Raw genomic sequence first — 13,290 nt, forward strand, 5'->3', positions numbered from 1 at the left:
TTCAAGGAACTGAAGGAGACACTCAGTATATCACTTCATTGTAGTGCTTGTAGTTTTCTTGATGCTCAGAAAAGTTTCGCATTCATGGGAGAATGAATGGATAAAAGTGAGAGTTAATAAAATAATACATTAAGTAACTCAATAATGTTGATTTATCTTTGTAAATGTATGACTGACTGGTAAAGTAGTTTATGAACAGGTTTCAGGTAAACCACATAAGCGAATTATTGTACTTGTCGAATCCACTTAATTTCAGCTGTCCAAGTTATCATTTGTGAAGAGCATTATTACCATAGTAAAGTAGAACTATCAATTGTACACTTAGCATATCATCTTAACAAGTACACTCCTGGAAATTGAAGTAAGAACACCGTGAATTCATTGTCCCAGGAAGGGGAAACTTTATTGACACATTCCTGGGGTCAGATACATCACATGATCACACTGACAGAACCACAGGCACATAGACACAGGCAACAGAGCATGCACAATGTCGGCACTAGTACAGTGTATATCCACCTTTCGCAGCAATGCAGGCTGCTATTCTCCCCGATCGTAGAGATGCTGGATTTAGTCCTGTGGAACGGCTTGCCATGTCATTTCCACCTGGTGCCTCAGTTGGACCAGCGTTCGTGCTGGACGTGCAGACCGCGTGAGACGACGCTTCATCCAGTCCCAAACATGCTCAATGGGGGACAGATCCGGAGATCTTGCTGGCCAGGGTAGTTGACTTACACCTTCTAGAGCACGTTGGGTGGCACGGGATACATGCGGACGTGCATTGTCCTGTTGGAACAGCAAGTTCCCTTGCCGGTCTAGGAATGGTAAAACGATGGGTTCGATGACGGTTTGGATGTACCGTGCACTATTCAGTGTCCCCTCTGGTGTACGGCCAGTGTAGGAGATCGCTCCCCACACCATGATGCCGGGTGTTGGCCCTGTGTGCCTCGGTCGTATGCAGTCCTGATTGTGGCGCTCACCTGCACGGCGCCAAACACGCATACGACCATCATTGGCACCAAGGCAGAAGCGACTCTCATCGCTGAAGATGACACGTCTCCATTCGTCCCTCCATTCACGCCTGTCGCGACACCACTGGAGGCGGGCTGCACGATGTTGGGGCGTGAGTGGAAGACGGCCTAACGGTGTGCGGGACCGTAGCCCAGCTTCATGGAGACGGTTGCGAATGGTCCTCGCCGATACCCCAGGAGCAACAGTGTCCCTAATTTGCTGGGAAGTGGTGGTGCGGTCCCCTACGGCACTGCGTAGGATCCTACGGTCTTGGCGTGCATCCGTGCGTCGCTGCGGTCCGGTCCCAGGTGGACGGGCACGTGCACCTTCCGCCGACCACTGGCGACAACATCGATGTACTGTGGAGACCTCACGCCCCACGTGTTGAGCAATTCGGCGGTACGTCCACCCGGCCTCCCGCATGCCCACTATACGCCCTCGCTCAAAGTCCGTCAACTGCACATACGGTTCACGTCAGCGCTGTCACGGCATGCTACCAGTGTTAAAGACTGCGATGGAGCTCCGTACGCCACGGCAAACTGGCTGACACTGACAGCGGCGGTGCACAAATGCTGCGCAGCTAGCCCATTCGACGGCCAACACCGCGGTTCCTGGTGTGTCCGCTGTGCCGTGTGTGTGATCATTGCTTGTACAGCCCTCTCGCAGTGTCCGGAGCAAGTATGGTGGGTCTGACACACCGGTGTCAATGTGTTCTTTTTTCCATTTCCAGGAGTGTATATGGTAGTTGATATTGTGTGTCCTATTTCTGCAAAGCAAAGCTCCATATTTTGACACAGATGAGTCAGTCGTGGCCGACCAACCACCATGGCATCTGCTGCTGATGCTGTCAGTGGGTGCAGTACGGAAGGACATGAGATCAGCACACCACTCTCCTGGTTGGTTTTCTTGACCATGGAGCCACTACATCTCAGTTGGGATTTTCATGCACCCTGCTCCAGTCCTTCCACCAAGGAAAAATCCCTTGCAGTGCCAAGAATCAAACCCATGCCCCCTTCCCCCTTTTTTTTTTTGCATGCATACAAAATAATAACCTTTCATTCTTTTCACAAATTTAAAAGGTGATGCTGTATATAGGAAAATTGTTTTAGGGACACATGAAGAGTTACAGGCAATGTTTTACTATTTGAATCCGTGTACTTATCATCATCAGTGCTGCTAACTGTTCTCATTCGGGTGAACAAATGTTGATGTTTGTTGCAGGAGCATTATTACCAACCCATGTTCACTCTCATTGGAGGCGGCCTGAAAAATTTCAAGCAGTGTGTAAGACCTATGAATGAAGCAGTTCCTAAAAATGTAACATGGGTTCAAGACAGTGTTGAGTCATTTCATCCTGACAAAGACTGTGTGCGTACTGCACAAGGAGATGAAATATCTTATGATTTCATGGTGGTAGCAGTTGGCATAAGGCCAAATTATGACAAGGTGGGTAGACATTAGAACAGAATTATAGAAATGGAATGTTTCATTGTTCACTACTGAGGGAATTTACTGACAAACAGTTTTAACAAAAAAAAAACACAATTGTTATCATATTTTAAACCGTTGTGCCAGTGAGAATTGAAAGACAGGCTAGAAAATTAATCCCAAGCTCTACTTTTCAGGGATAGCCCTCTACCAGTCAAGTTATCTCAGCACGCTTCATAATTAGATCCACTGTTTGCCCGACTTCTCACCTACCACTTTTGTGAAAAGACTGCAACTTGTTCCTTGTTGTAAATATGGTTCTCAGGTGAGACGTCAGATGTCGTCGTCAAAAATTCCACAATATTTCATCAGTGCAACTGACCCACATCTTCAGGTGCGACGAACATGCTGCTCAGGCTGTGACCGAAGCCTCCTTATTTGACAATCAGAGAAGAAACTGTGCAGCCATGAACACATCAAATTTTGGAGACCAATAGCACAGATATGCAGACTGATAGAGAGAGGGACAACTACACCACCTGTCGCTCGATGATAAATGAGTCAGCATCCCTCATATGACCCACAGTTTTTTTTGTGTTCACTGTGATTTTAACATGGCCAGCGCTGGATCCCGTGCTGTGTTAAGTTGGTATCCCAGGTCTCTGTCAAGCTGTGAACTTCTACTGCTTCTTTAATAATGCTGTCCCAGTACAAAGATGATGACGACAGAATTTCAGTGTTTTTGTATTCCATACAGTGTCTTGTACTGAGGCAATGCTCAGCCACTGCAGATTTCTCTGGCTGGTCCAGACATGGGTGTCATTGATGTTCGACACACCTATCCTCTATGTTGGAACAAGTTTATCCAATGCATGACATCCTGCAGTTACAAGGAGCCTCATAGACACCAAGCCTTCTTAAACCAAGATCATCTTTTACTGAGCCTAAAAGAGCTCTGAGTTTCGTTGGTGGACAAAAGACGCATTTAACTTTGTTTCTCCAATAATCTTCCTATTTTCGAAGAAACTCCACCGACATATGGCAAAAACACCTTTCCCCTTGGTTTATCACTTTTTTCGAGCTTGTCATTTTCTCTAACATGTGCCGGAAATAAGGGATGATGAATTTCCTATTCAGAATATCCAGAATAGCCAGATGACAAAGGTGTCATCCATATATCACCAAAAGCATATTGGATTCAACTCCGCTGACTGGATTGCTCTTTCCTTGAAGTTTTCCATAAAAAGACTGACCACAATGGGTGAGCTTGTGCACTAACTCTAATGACTTAATTTTTGCTGGATAATGGAGCTTTAAGCTTGCTTCCTTTTTTTTCCATATTTTCCAGTCTGTGGGCTATGAAAACAGAGCTTGGCTTACAATTATGGTCTCGTAGTGACACTCTGGCATGAAGGTTAACAGTCATGAAAGTTTTACTATGGAATAAGACGTTAATTCATGAATATTAACTTGTTATGTTTCAGGGTTCTAGCCACCAACACACTAATTAAAATATTATTAATCTTAACTTTGTTTTTAGTTTTTTTTTCTACTGAATTTGTGATATTTGTGGGAGTCACAGCATTACAGTAATAATCAATGTATAGATAAACTGTTAATAATTTTAGACACTATGAAACATTAGCAAAGCACTGAAAAAAGCCGAAACATTATCAGAATACTATGTAGCCCATGAAGCAGAGGGATGTCGCAGTTGCTCTTGTAAGAAATAGCTATACAAGCATCAATGGGTTCCAGAAAATGTTTTACTGATTCACAGTAGTATTCCATTTCATAGGTAATATACAGGATGTCATTCAAGATTTATTACATTTATGATTTGGTTTCACCCTTGAAATATATACTGAATTTTTTCTTTTGGTTTTGTAGATTGAAGGACTGAAAGATGCTCTTGACTGCAAGGGAAGTGGGGTGTGCACTATTTATTCTCCTGTGTATGTGCAAAAGACCTTTGAAGAATTAAAGGTATTCAAAGGAGGTAATATGATTTTTACTCAGCCATCAACACCAATTAAATGTGCAGGTGCACCACAGAAAATAATGCATCTTGCAGAAGAACACTTGCGAAAGGTTAGTATGTAACTGTGAATAAGAAAAAAATTGAATTTTGCATTCAGATGAATTTGTATCCACAATATATAGACCTTATAGGAATTCAAAACTTTGTGCAACACCTGTCACATGGCATATGCTCATGGGGTATTGGATGTGAATCATCATCCTCCTCCTCCTCCTCCACCTTCTCTTCGAAAGTATAATTTCTGAATTAAAAGGGACTCATGCCACATCGTAGCAAGAGGTCACAATTATGATCCATGTAAAATGCAAATAAATGTCTATATGTGATGTCTGTTCTTTTGGAAATGTCTGAAAGAACAAACATAACACATATATAATTCAGGCGAGGACGACCAATGATCTCTCCAGTGCGGATACACACCAGGCTCAAACTCTTATTGGAATAGGCGAAATACCACAAATAATGAGAGTAATGGGCAAGGGCACTACATTAGTGGTGTTATATTAATAATAATAATAATAATAATAATAATAATAATAATAATAATAATTTTATTGTCGTTCAGCTGATTACAGCAACAGACAAAGTCAAGAGCATATATTTCTACATAAACTACTATATCGATGTAAATTGGTTTACATAAAATAGGTACACGTTAGAATACAGTATTTTCATCTTCAAAGAATTCATCAATGGAGTAAAACGGATTGTTCACTAGTAGCTTGTATAATTTAGCTTTAAAGATATTTACAGGCAGTTCTTTAAAGTCAGAACTTAGTTTATTAAACATCCTTAGTCCAAGAACTAGGTAAGAGTTATGCAATTTTGATAATCTATGATATGGTACATCTACAGATGTTCTGTTTCTAGTATTATGGCTATGAATATCACTTCTCAACACAAAATTAGACACATTGTTTCTAATGTACATTAAAACATTGTAGATGAATAAGTTTACTACTGTAAGACACTGCAATTTAATAAACAGAGGTTTACAATGTTCTGTTTTATCAGAATCTGTTATTATTCTTATTACTTTCTTCTGTAAAAGTAAAATGTCATTTACATATCAGTTGAGAATTTGGTCTGACAGGAGGTGTGCTTGGGTAGTCTGTACAGTTGCAATGACCACTGTGTGCAGATGGCTTAGTCATCACAGCATCTTCCTAGTAAGCAGGAGGCAGGGGTTCGAATCACAGTTCGGCACAAATTTCGTACTTTCCACATTGATTTATATCAATGCCCACTTGCAGCCAATGTTGGTAATTCCTTTGCATCTTAAATAAATATGTATTGAAAAATCACTTCGACAAATATTGAGGCTTTGAAATCTCTAAAAACATGTTGTAATGGCACTCCAGTCTGCAATACAGACACAGATTGGCAAGCAGCACTGCGTTAATACTTAAGATGAATATTCTATAGGGATGCATGAATTATTCAAACAGCTCTGATCATATATTGTGGTCATTGGCATCCCCAGAATTTTTCCCAAGGGGGAGGGGTGGGGGATTGGGGCGTACAGGCTTTAGCAACCACCTAGCGGACATCATGTTGAGGGCAGATGAGCTAGTGTTGGTAGGACAGTGGAGTAGTTGAAACCTCCCATGGAGGGCACATATATTTTGTTGTATGGGCAGACCCATTGACAAAAGTGTTTACTTGAGAGCAACGGTAAGCAGAGCAGGTTGGTGGTCATGCAGAGTTGAACTGCCACGGACCTCGCATTGCAAATTGTGCCAAGTGCTGTCGTGTGCACACACACCAGCTGTGTGCCAAGTATATTGCCATGTGCGTATATACTTGGGTTCAGATTCTCTGCTTCCCATAGACCAATTCACATCAAGAGTTCGTTCCTCTCACAGGATCCTGTTCCCAGTTGTTACTGAGCCATTGTCAGCCTGTGAAGTACTGGTGCCTACTATGTTTATTAACAGTGTTTTCACACCTTCTGCACATACTAAACAGAGTTTGTGGCATTTAGCTCCAGGATCATATTGTTTTGAAGATAATCATGCTACTTTTCGTGTGTTCCAAGTAATGCCTGTAACCCATTTCTTTGCTAATTTTCTGAAGGAATGCAGAGTTTTTGCATTCACCTTAATAAATTTCTTTGATACATTCATTTTTATGTTTACAACTTTGTACATGTCAGGTAGCGTCAATCTGTTTGCTCATCGCTTTTCATGACTTTATTGTCTGCAATTTTTCACTTTTCCCAAATATATACACATGATTTTAAAACACTGGATTTTAAGACTTTTATGATGCTGTTGTTTTTATTTACTGCATTAATTTACATACGAAAAAACACACTTTGAGTAACAGATAGTGACATCAACTTATACTGATGATCAATGAGGCTATGACTGTTCAACCAATACATGTAGATAACAGTAATTTGAGCTTTTGCGGAGGGTGATTAGTTATACTGTTTCTGTGCTGTTTTGGCCTTGTGATAAACTTTTAAGATTTAAAATTAATTAGGTTGTTCTAGATAAATCTAGTGGTTATCGATTGTATCCTATTTTATCAGTCTTTGAGCACAATATGCCACTACAAAGAAGCTGTTTGGGACCAGCAGTAATTAATTGAATTTTGTAAAATTTTCAGGCAGACAGTATCTGTTGTATTCCTACTTCTGCTCTTATATTTTTCATTATATAAATGACATAGTGTAGAGTTGGAGGTTTGTCATCTTGACTCAGCGTGTTGTTATTAACTCATGGTATACATTATGGTGTATGCTTCCCTAGCTGAGCAGTCAGCATTGCTGAGTGCCATGCAGAGAACCTGGGTCTTACTCCTTTTATTACCAAGGATTTTTCCTTTGTGGGATGTCAATTGATGAGCTACTTGGCTGAGTAGTATCAATTCCAGGTTAAAATACCTGACAAGAGCCAGAAGAGCAGCAACTCGTCCATTGATGACTTTGCTGGAGGATGACATGGTTATTTGGTACTGATGGACCTGCCAAGGATTGTGGATAGGGTTCTCTCTCTCTCTCTCTCACTCACACACACACACACAAGAAAGCTCCCAGCCATATAGTTCATTTTACTGGAAGACTTCAACTTCTACGGTTTTCTTAAATTTCTTATCACAAATGCTCAGATCATTCCTTTTAAAATGACAAAGTTGATTCATTCACCATCTTTTTACGACTGAAGCTTTTATTCTGTCTTTTACTGATGTCGTTGGTATGACAGCATGATATATCTTAAGTCATCTTTTCATATTGTAATCAGATATTCTAACCAGAAACTCTAGTACTGTTACGAGAGTTGCAGTACGCTTCACAGAGGGAACATGTATCGTGTCAGTGACTTGCACTTAATTAATAAAGGGGAAAGAAAAATAATGTTTATTATTACAAATGATTCCTTGCTTCTTTGTTGATTAGAAGCCGGTTAATACATTTTATGATATTATGAGCTTGCTACTGCATTTAATCTGCAACAAATCTCTCAAACCACTTTTCAGTGCATTTTGAATAATGTTTATCAAAAACATATATTCTCATAGTTGTCTGAATCACCAAACAGTTAACAAATGGAACATCACTGACAAATTACCAATTTCTGTACATAAGTAATATTTGTTAACTTTGTATAAACACTCATCCTAAGGTGTCAGATTCCATGTCTCACTAATAAAAATAAACTAGTATTACAATAAATCAGATTTTTCCTTTATGCTCTGTGATATTTAGAACTCTCAGTATAACATGCTGAGACATGTTTTAAATGGATTTTGTGGTGTGCGTACTGTAAGACCTTCGGTACACACACCATCAGATTATTTGAGTTGTCGCTCTAACGAAGTAGGCGAGTGTCAGCAATATGTCTCGTGGTCTTATTGTGGCGTGTTTATCTTCTGCCGTTAGGTCAAACGATAGAAATGCCACTTGCACACTTAGAGTAGCAGATTGACGGTGACCAACTTTAAACAGAACTTGATTAATTTTCACACACATTTATTAAAATAATAAAGATCATAGATATTACGTAACTTGATTCTGGATGCTGTTTACAACTGACAATCTGAAATTCCTTTTGTCTTGGTACGTTAATCTTGTTCTCACATATCTCTGATACTTGACAAAGTGTCTATTCATTTATCTTCATGGCTATGTACAGGAATATGGTAATCTTATTAGGCGCAGACTGAAACTTGACAATAGACTGATACAGACAAATGTAGACTGACTAATCGGAGGTCTGTACACTCGTTATAATACCTCGAGCGTTCAGGTATCACTGCGCGAGTGTGATCCATGAGGAGAAAATGTTCTACGTTGGCAGCGTCTCATTGGTTGTGTTACATATTGATAAGTGGATCGGCGGAAGTAGAATTTGGTCCGTCTCTTAAGACAGCGCCATCTCGTAGTGTGGAGACAGACGAGCGCTGTGCCTGCACTGTTGTGCTTAGCGGGGTGCGCTCTACTGGGAAAGTTGTGTACACGCTGACTATGTGGAACTATGTACACAACAGATTTAAAACTTATGTCAACACTATAGTAGCTAGGAACAGTAGCTTTCTTCCCTAGGTAACAGTCAACCATTGCTACAAGCCTGTGTGATTGAGATACATAGAGAAACTTGAAGAGGCTTTGTCAAAGATAAAAGAAGCCAGCAATATGAAAGAAGTGCATATCTCAAACAATATTAATTGTGCACGAGTTGCGATCTGAAGCAACCTGCATTGCTCAGCTTGCCAGAACAGCACTAAGCTTGGAATTTCCAACAGAATGGGTAGCCAGAGTTTACACATTGATCTACATCATAACTGGTACCGAAAATTCTTGTGATCAAATAAAAAGAAGCTCGTGAAAATGTTTACACTAAAACTTTGAATACCATTGAAAATGATGCTAATTTCTTGTAAAGAGGTCATGACATGCCAAATATTGATTTTTCACTTACCATACAGAAACTAAGTGCCAATCCGTGCATTCCAAGGACCAAACTCCACTGAGAGTAAAAAAACCTCAAAAGAGCAAATCAAGATTCAAAGCAGTGATGATATTTTTTTTTATCGATATTCGTGGAATTGTGTCTTCAGTGGGTTCCTGAAGTTCAAACTGTTAATTAACATTACTACTTTGAGGTTCTTTCTCAATTCCATGAGGAAAGAAGATAGAAAAACCCAAATTGTGGAAGAAAAAGTTATGGATTTGCATCAAGATGATGCACTGGCTTATACTGCATTGTCTGTTAATAGGTTTCTAGCAAAGTACAGCATCCGAGTGTTGGGCCATCCACCTTATTCACCTGACTCAGTACCATGTGATTTTTATCAGTTCCCCCATGTCAAATCTGTATTAAAAAGAACAAAATTTCAGTAAATTGAAGAAGTGAAAGAAAAAGTGGCATGCTTCATGCTTCCAGCATTGTTTCGCTCAATGGAAAATTTGTGGAGTATTGTAGGAACAGAGGAGGGATTTATATTGATGGTGAGCATAACTAAATATGTATGTTTTTGAAATAAATTTTTCTGCAGTAGTCACATATTTTATAGCCACACCTCGTATTCTGTGCCATATTTTTAATGCCTCAGTTCAACAAGGCATTGTTCCTGAAAGACTCAAGTATTCCACTGCCAAGCCCTTAAAGAAGAAGGGTGATAAACTGAGCTCAATGAATATCGGCCTGTTTCATTATTAACAGTTTTCTCTAAAATTTTAGAAAAACTAATGCATGGTAGAATTACTTAACAACTCACAAGGAACAGCTAGCAGCAGGAGCCTATTTCACTTTCGTAAGGGCAGTTAAACAGATGAAGCAGTATTTTCAATTGCAGATAAAGTCCCCGAGTCTTTAACCCTTTGAGTCACACAAATACTTTTGGACTTGATATGCACTGAAATTTGATCTTATCCTTCTTTATTGCATTACGGGAGCACACTACAAATTTTTAATTTTTTTTCAATTTTTATAAAAAAAATATACATAGGTGGTTTCACTATGAAACCACTGGATGCAAGGGGTTGTTCAATGTCTTTCAAAAATTCACTAATTTTTAATTTTCAATATTTTATTACATTAATGTTGCTTTTTCTTTCATACATATGTTTTATAAACTGATGTCCCAAAAAAATTTTTTTTGTTTAATGCAAAATTTCAAAGTACATTACATACAAAACTTGTTTTCTACTTTTCATGGTACTCCAAAAAACAGTTTTTTTTTAATCTGTTAGGCACGATCTGACATCACATACTTTGCATGACCATCTGGTCCTATGAGGCTCCTTTTTTGAACTACAATTTGCACAGCATTTCGATTTGTTATGAACAGGAATATGCAGTTCACTGGATTGTCTTTTGTCCACAGAGACTTTCATTCTATATGTCTTCATGGCTGGGAAATTGCTTTCCTTTTCCTGCCTGGAGAAATGCTGCCTTGCACAAACAGACCCTCAACCACTAGTATCTTAAAATCTTTTAATTTCAGTGGAAAAATATTCTGTGCCATCACTTCTTGCTTTTCCTGTCTAATTCATAAGTTGATTTGAGCACATCTGCTTTGTCAAACATAACCAATTGAAATATTGTAGTCACATATGACTTTCGGACATTTTATTGCTTCCTGAAAGCCATCTTTTTTTTTTCGGTTCACTGTGGCTTCTTGGTTTGGATTATGGAAGTTTGAGAGAGAAAGTCCAGGTCTTTTGTCCATCCATGTAGCGCAGGTTACTCCCTCCCAGTTCCTCCACAAGTATAACATTTATCAGATTTAAAATATTTTGGCAAGTATTTCCTGACACTTTTAATTGTGCCACAGGCATATATTTTATCTAATAGAAGGTTTTTGAACAATGGTACTGATGTAAAATAGTTGCCTATGTAGATTTCATAACCCTGACCTACCGGTGATTTCGTCAAATGAGTAACTACTCTCCCACCTAGGTTCTTTTCTACCTGGGTTAAATTTTTCCCTGTGTAGATTTGAAACTCACAAATATACCCTGTTTCGTCTGCCCTTGCCCCCACTTTGTAAGCCCTTTTTATGGGTTTCTGTGGCACATACATTTTCATAAACGATTGCCCTTTGAACTTAATCATTGACTCGTCAATGCTTTGTTTCTTAGATGGATTGTAACAATTTTTGTAGGTTGTGAGGAGAGAATTTAGCAATGGTCATAGCTTATATAGTTTGTCATAATCTGCTGATCCCTCTGTGGTTGTTTTTTGTTGTCATTTACATGTAAATTAGAAAGGAGCCACACAAATCTATTCAATGGCATTCTTTGGGCAATGTATTCTTCCCGCAATGCTGGGAAAGATGACCAGTAATCCCTAAAACTAGGTTGTGCTTTTACACCCATAAGTAAATTAATTCCTAAAACACTTTCATCTCATCTATATTTGTTGGGTGAGGATTGATGCGACCACCCTTTTGCATAGCATATAAATTTGTCCGATACATTATTTCCTCCAATGTCTGATTCGTTAAAAATTCAAGGAAAAAGTCAACTGGGGAAGAAAGATTACCGAAATTGGGTAAAGACCCAGTTTCGTCCACAAAATTTACATGATCATAATCACCGAACTCGCATGCCCACTTTGATTCTGTAAAGTCTTGGGTGGAAGGATGAATTTCACTGACATCAGCTGGAGCTTCAGAAACTTCTTTCTCAACTGCTAAAGAAGGGAGGAGCGTGGGGGGGGGGGGGGGGGGGGTGCTTCCTGTCCAAGGGCTTGAGTAATACACTCCAGATTACCATCTTCATCCTCTTCAGATTCTGACAGTTCTGACAAATTGCTTGGAATATCCTCAAAAAGTAGGTTGTAGACAGTAGCCTCAGCTAATTTCGCCAAGGTGTATCTTTTATCCATCTAAATAGAGGTAAAAGTTAAATAACTTACTGTATATAAGAATAGAAGCTTTGTATGGTAAAGGTATCATATTAGCGTAGTGGTTTCACAGTGAAACCACCAACATTTGCGCTTCTCATTGTTTCAAATAATGTGGTATATTCAAACTTTAGGCATATTTTCAATCTAGAACATATGTCGTAGTGTGTATAAAAATTTTACATACATTGAATGAAGTACAGCATCTGAATAACACAAAACAACATCTCTGAATCACAATATGTCGCACTTGCAAGAAAAACATGCGCTGAATGCTGGTTCCCGCTCACACTGTTGCTCTCTCAAGATTTTTGAGTCAGTTCATTGAAAATCCGCTAGAGTGCACCACAAACAAGGGTGAGACAGTGGTTTCAGTGAGTCACCTATGCCCCAAAGGGATACAATGCAGCAAAAAGTGGTTTTGCAGTGAAACCACTGTGACACAAAGCGTTAAAGAAAAATTGATAGCAACTAGTGTCTTCTATGACTTACCAAAAGCTTATGTCAGTCACCATATTATCATGCAGAAAAAAACCCAAAGTGATTGGAATAAGGGGTATTGCAGGTAATTGGCTAAAATCATATCTTCAGGACAGAAAACAAAAGGTAATTTTAAATAGGTCACATTGGGTGTGGGATACCTGTGCTCAATCTGAATAGACTCCTACCAGTTGCGGTGTGCCTCAAGCCTTGGTTCTAAGGTCCCTGTTGTTTTTATCTTTATATATGACCTACCTTTGTGTGAAAGCCTGCCTTTATAAATTTACTTTATTTGCTGATTATTCAACCATTTCCAATAATGAACTATCAGATGACTGTTTTAAGGAGTCTACAAACAACCTACTCTTTGAAGTGGTTCAGCGCAAACAGTCTTCCACTAAATTCAAGTAAGACCAGTTTTATTCAGTTCTGTACAAATTTGAGAGAGAAATAATTGTATTATATGGAAATCAG

At 39.2% G+C, this 13,290-nt stretch overlaps 1 protein-coding gene across 2 annotated transcripts in view; it reads left to right on the plus strand.

The window, feature by feature from the left end:
* The window catches only part of LOC126184761 (sulfide:quinone oxidoreductase, mitochondrial), a 101,334-nt gene that overhangs the window by 44,164 nt on the left and 43,880 nt on the right, over positions 1 to 13,290 (plus strand). For both annotated transcript variants that reach the window (XM_049927307.1, XM_049927308.1), the window contains exons 3-4: positions 2,233 to 2,457; positions 4,330 to 4,530. In XM_049927307.1, coding sequence (XP_049783264.1) covers positions 2,233 to 2,457; positions 4,330 to 4,530 — 426 coding nt within the window. The remainder of the gene's footprint in view (positions 1 to 2,232; positions 2,458 to 4,329; positions 4,531 to 13,290) is intronic.

This window comes from Schistocerca cancellata, chromosome 4 (genome assembly GCF_023864275.1).
Source record: "Schistocerca cancellata isolate TAMUIC-IGC-003103 chromosome 4, iqSchCanc2.1, whole genome shotgun sequence".
NCBI classification, from domain to species: domain Eukaryota; kingdom Metazoa; phylum Arthropoda; class Insecta; order Orthoptera; family Acrididae; genus Schistocerca; species Schistocerca cancellata.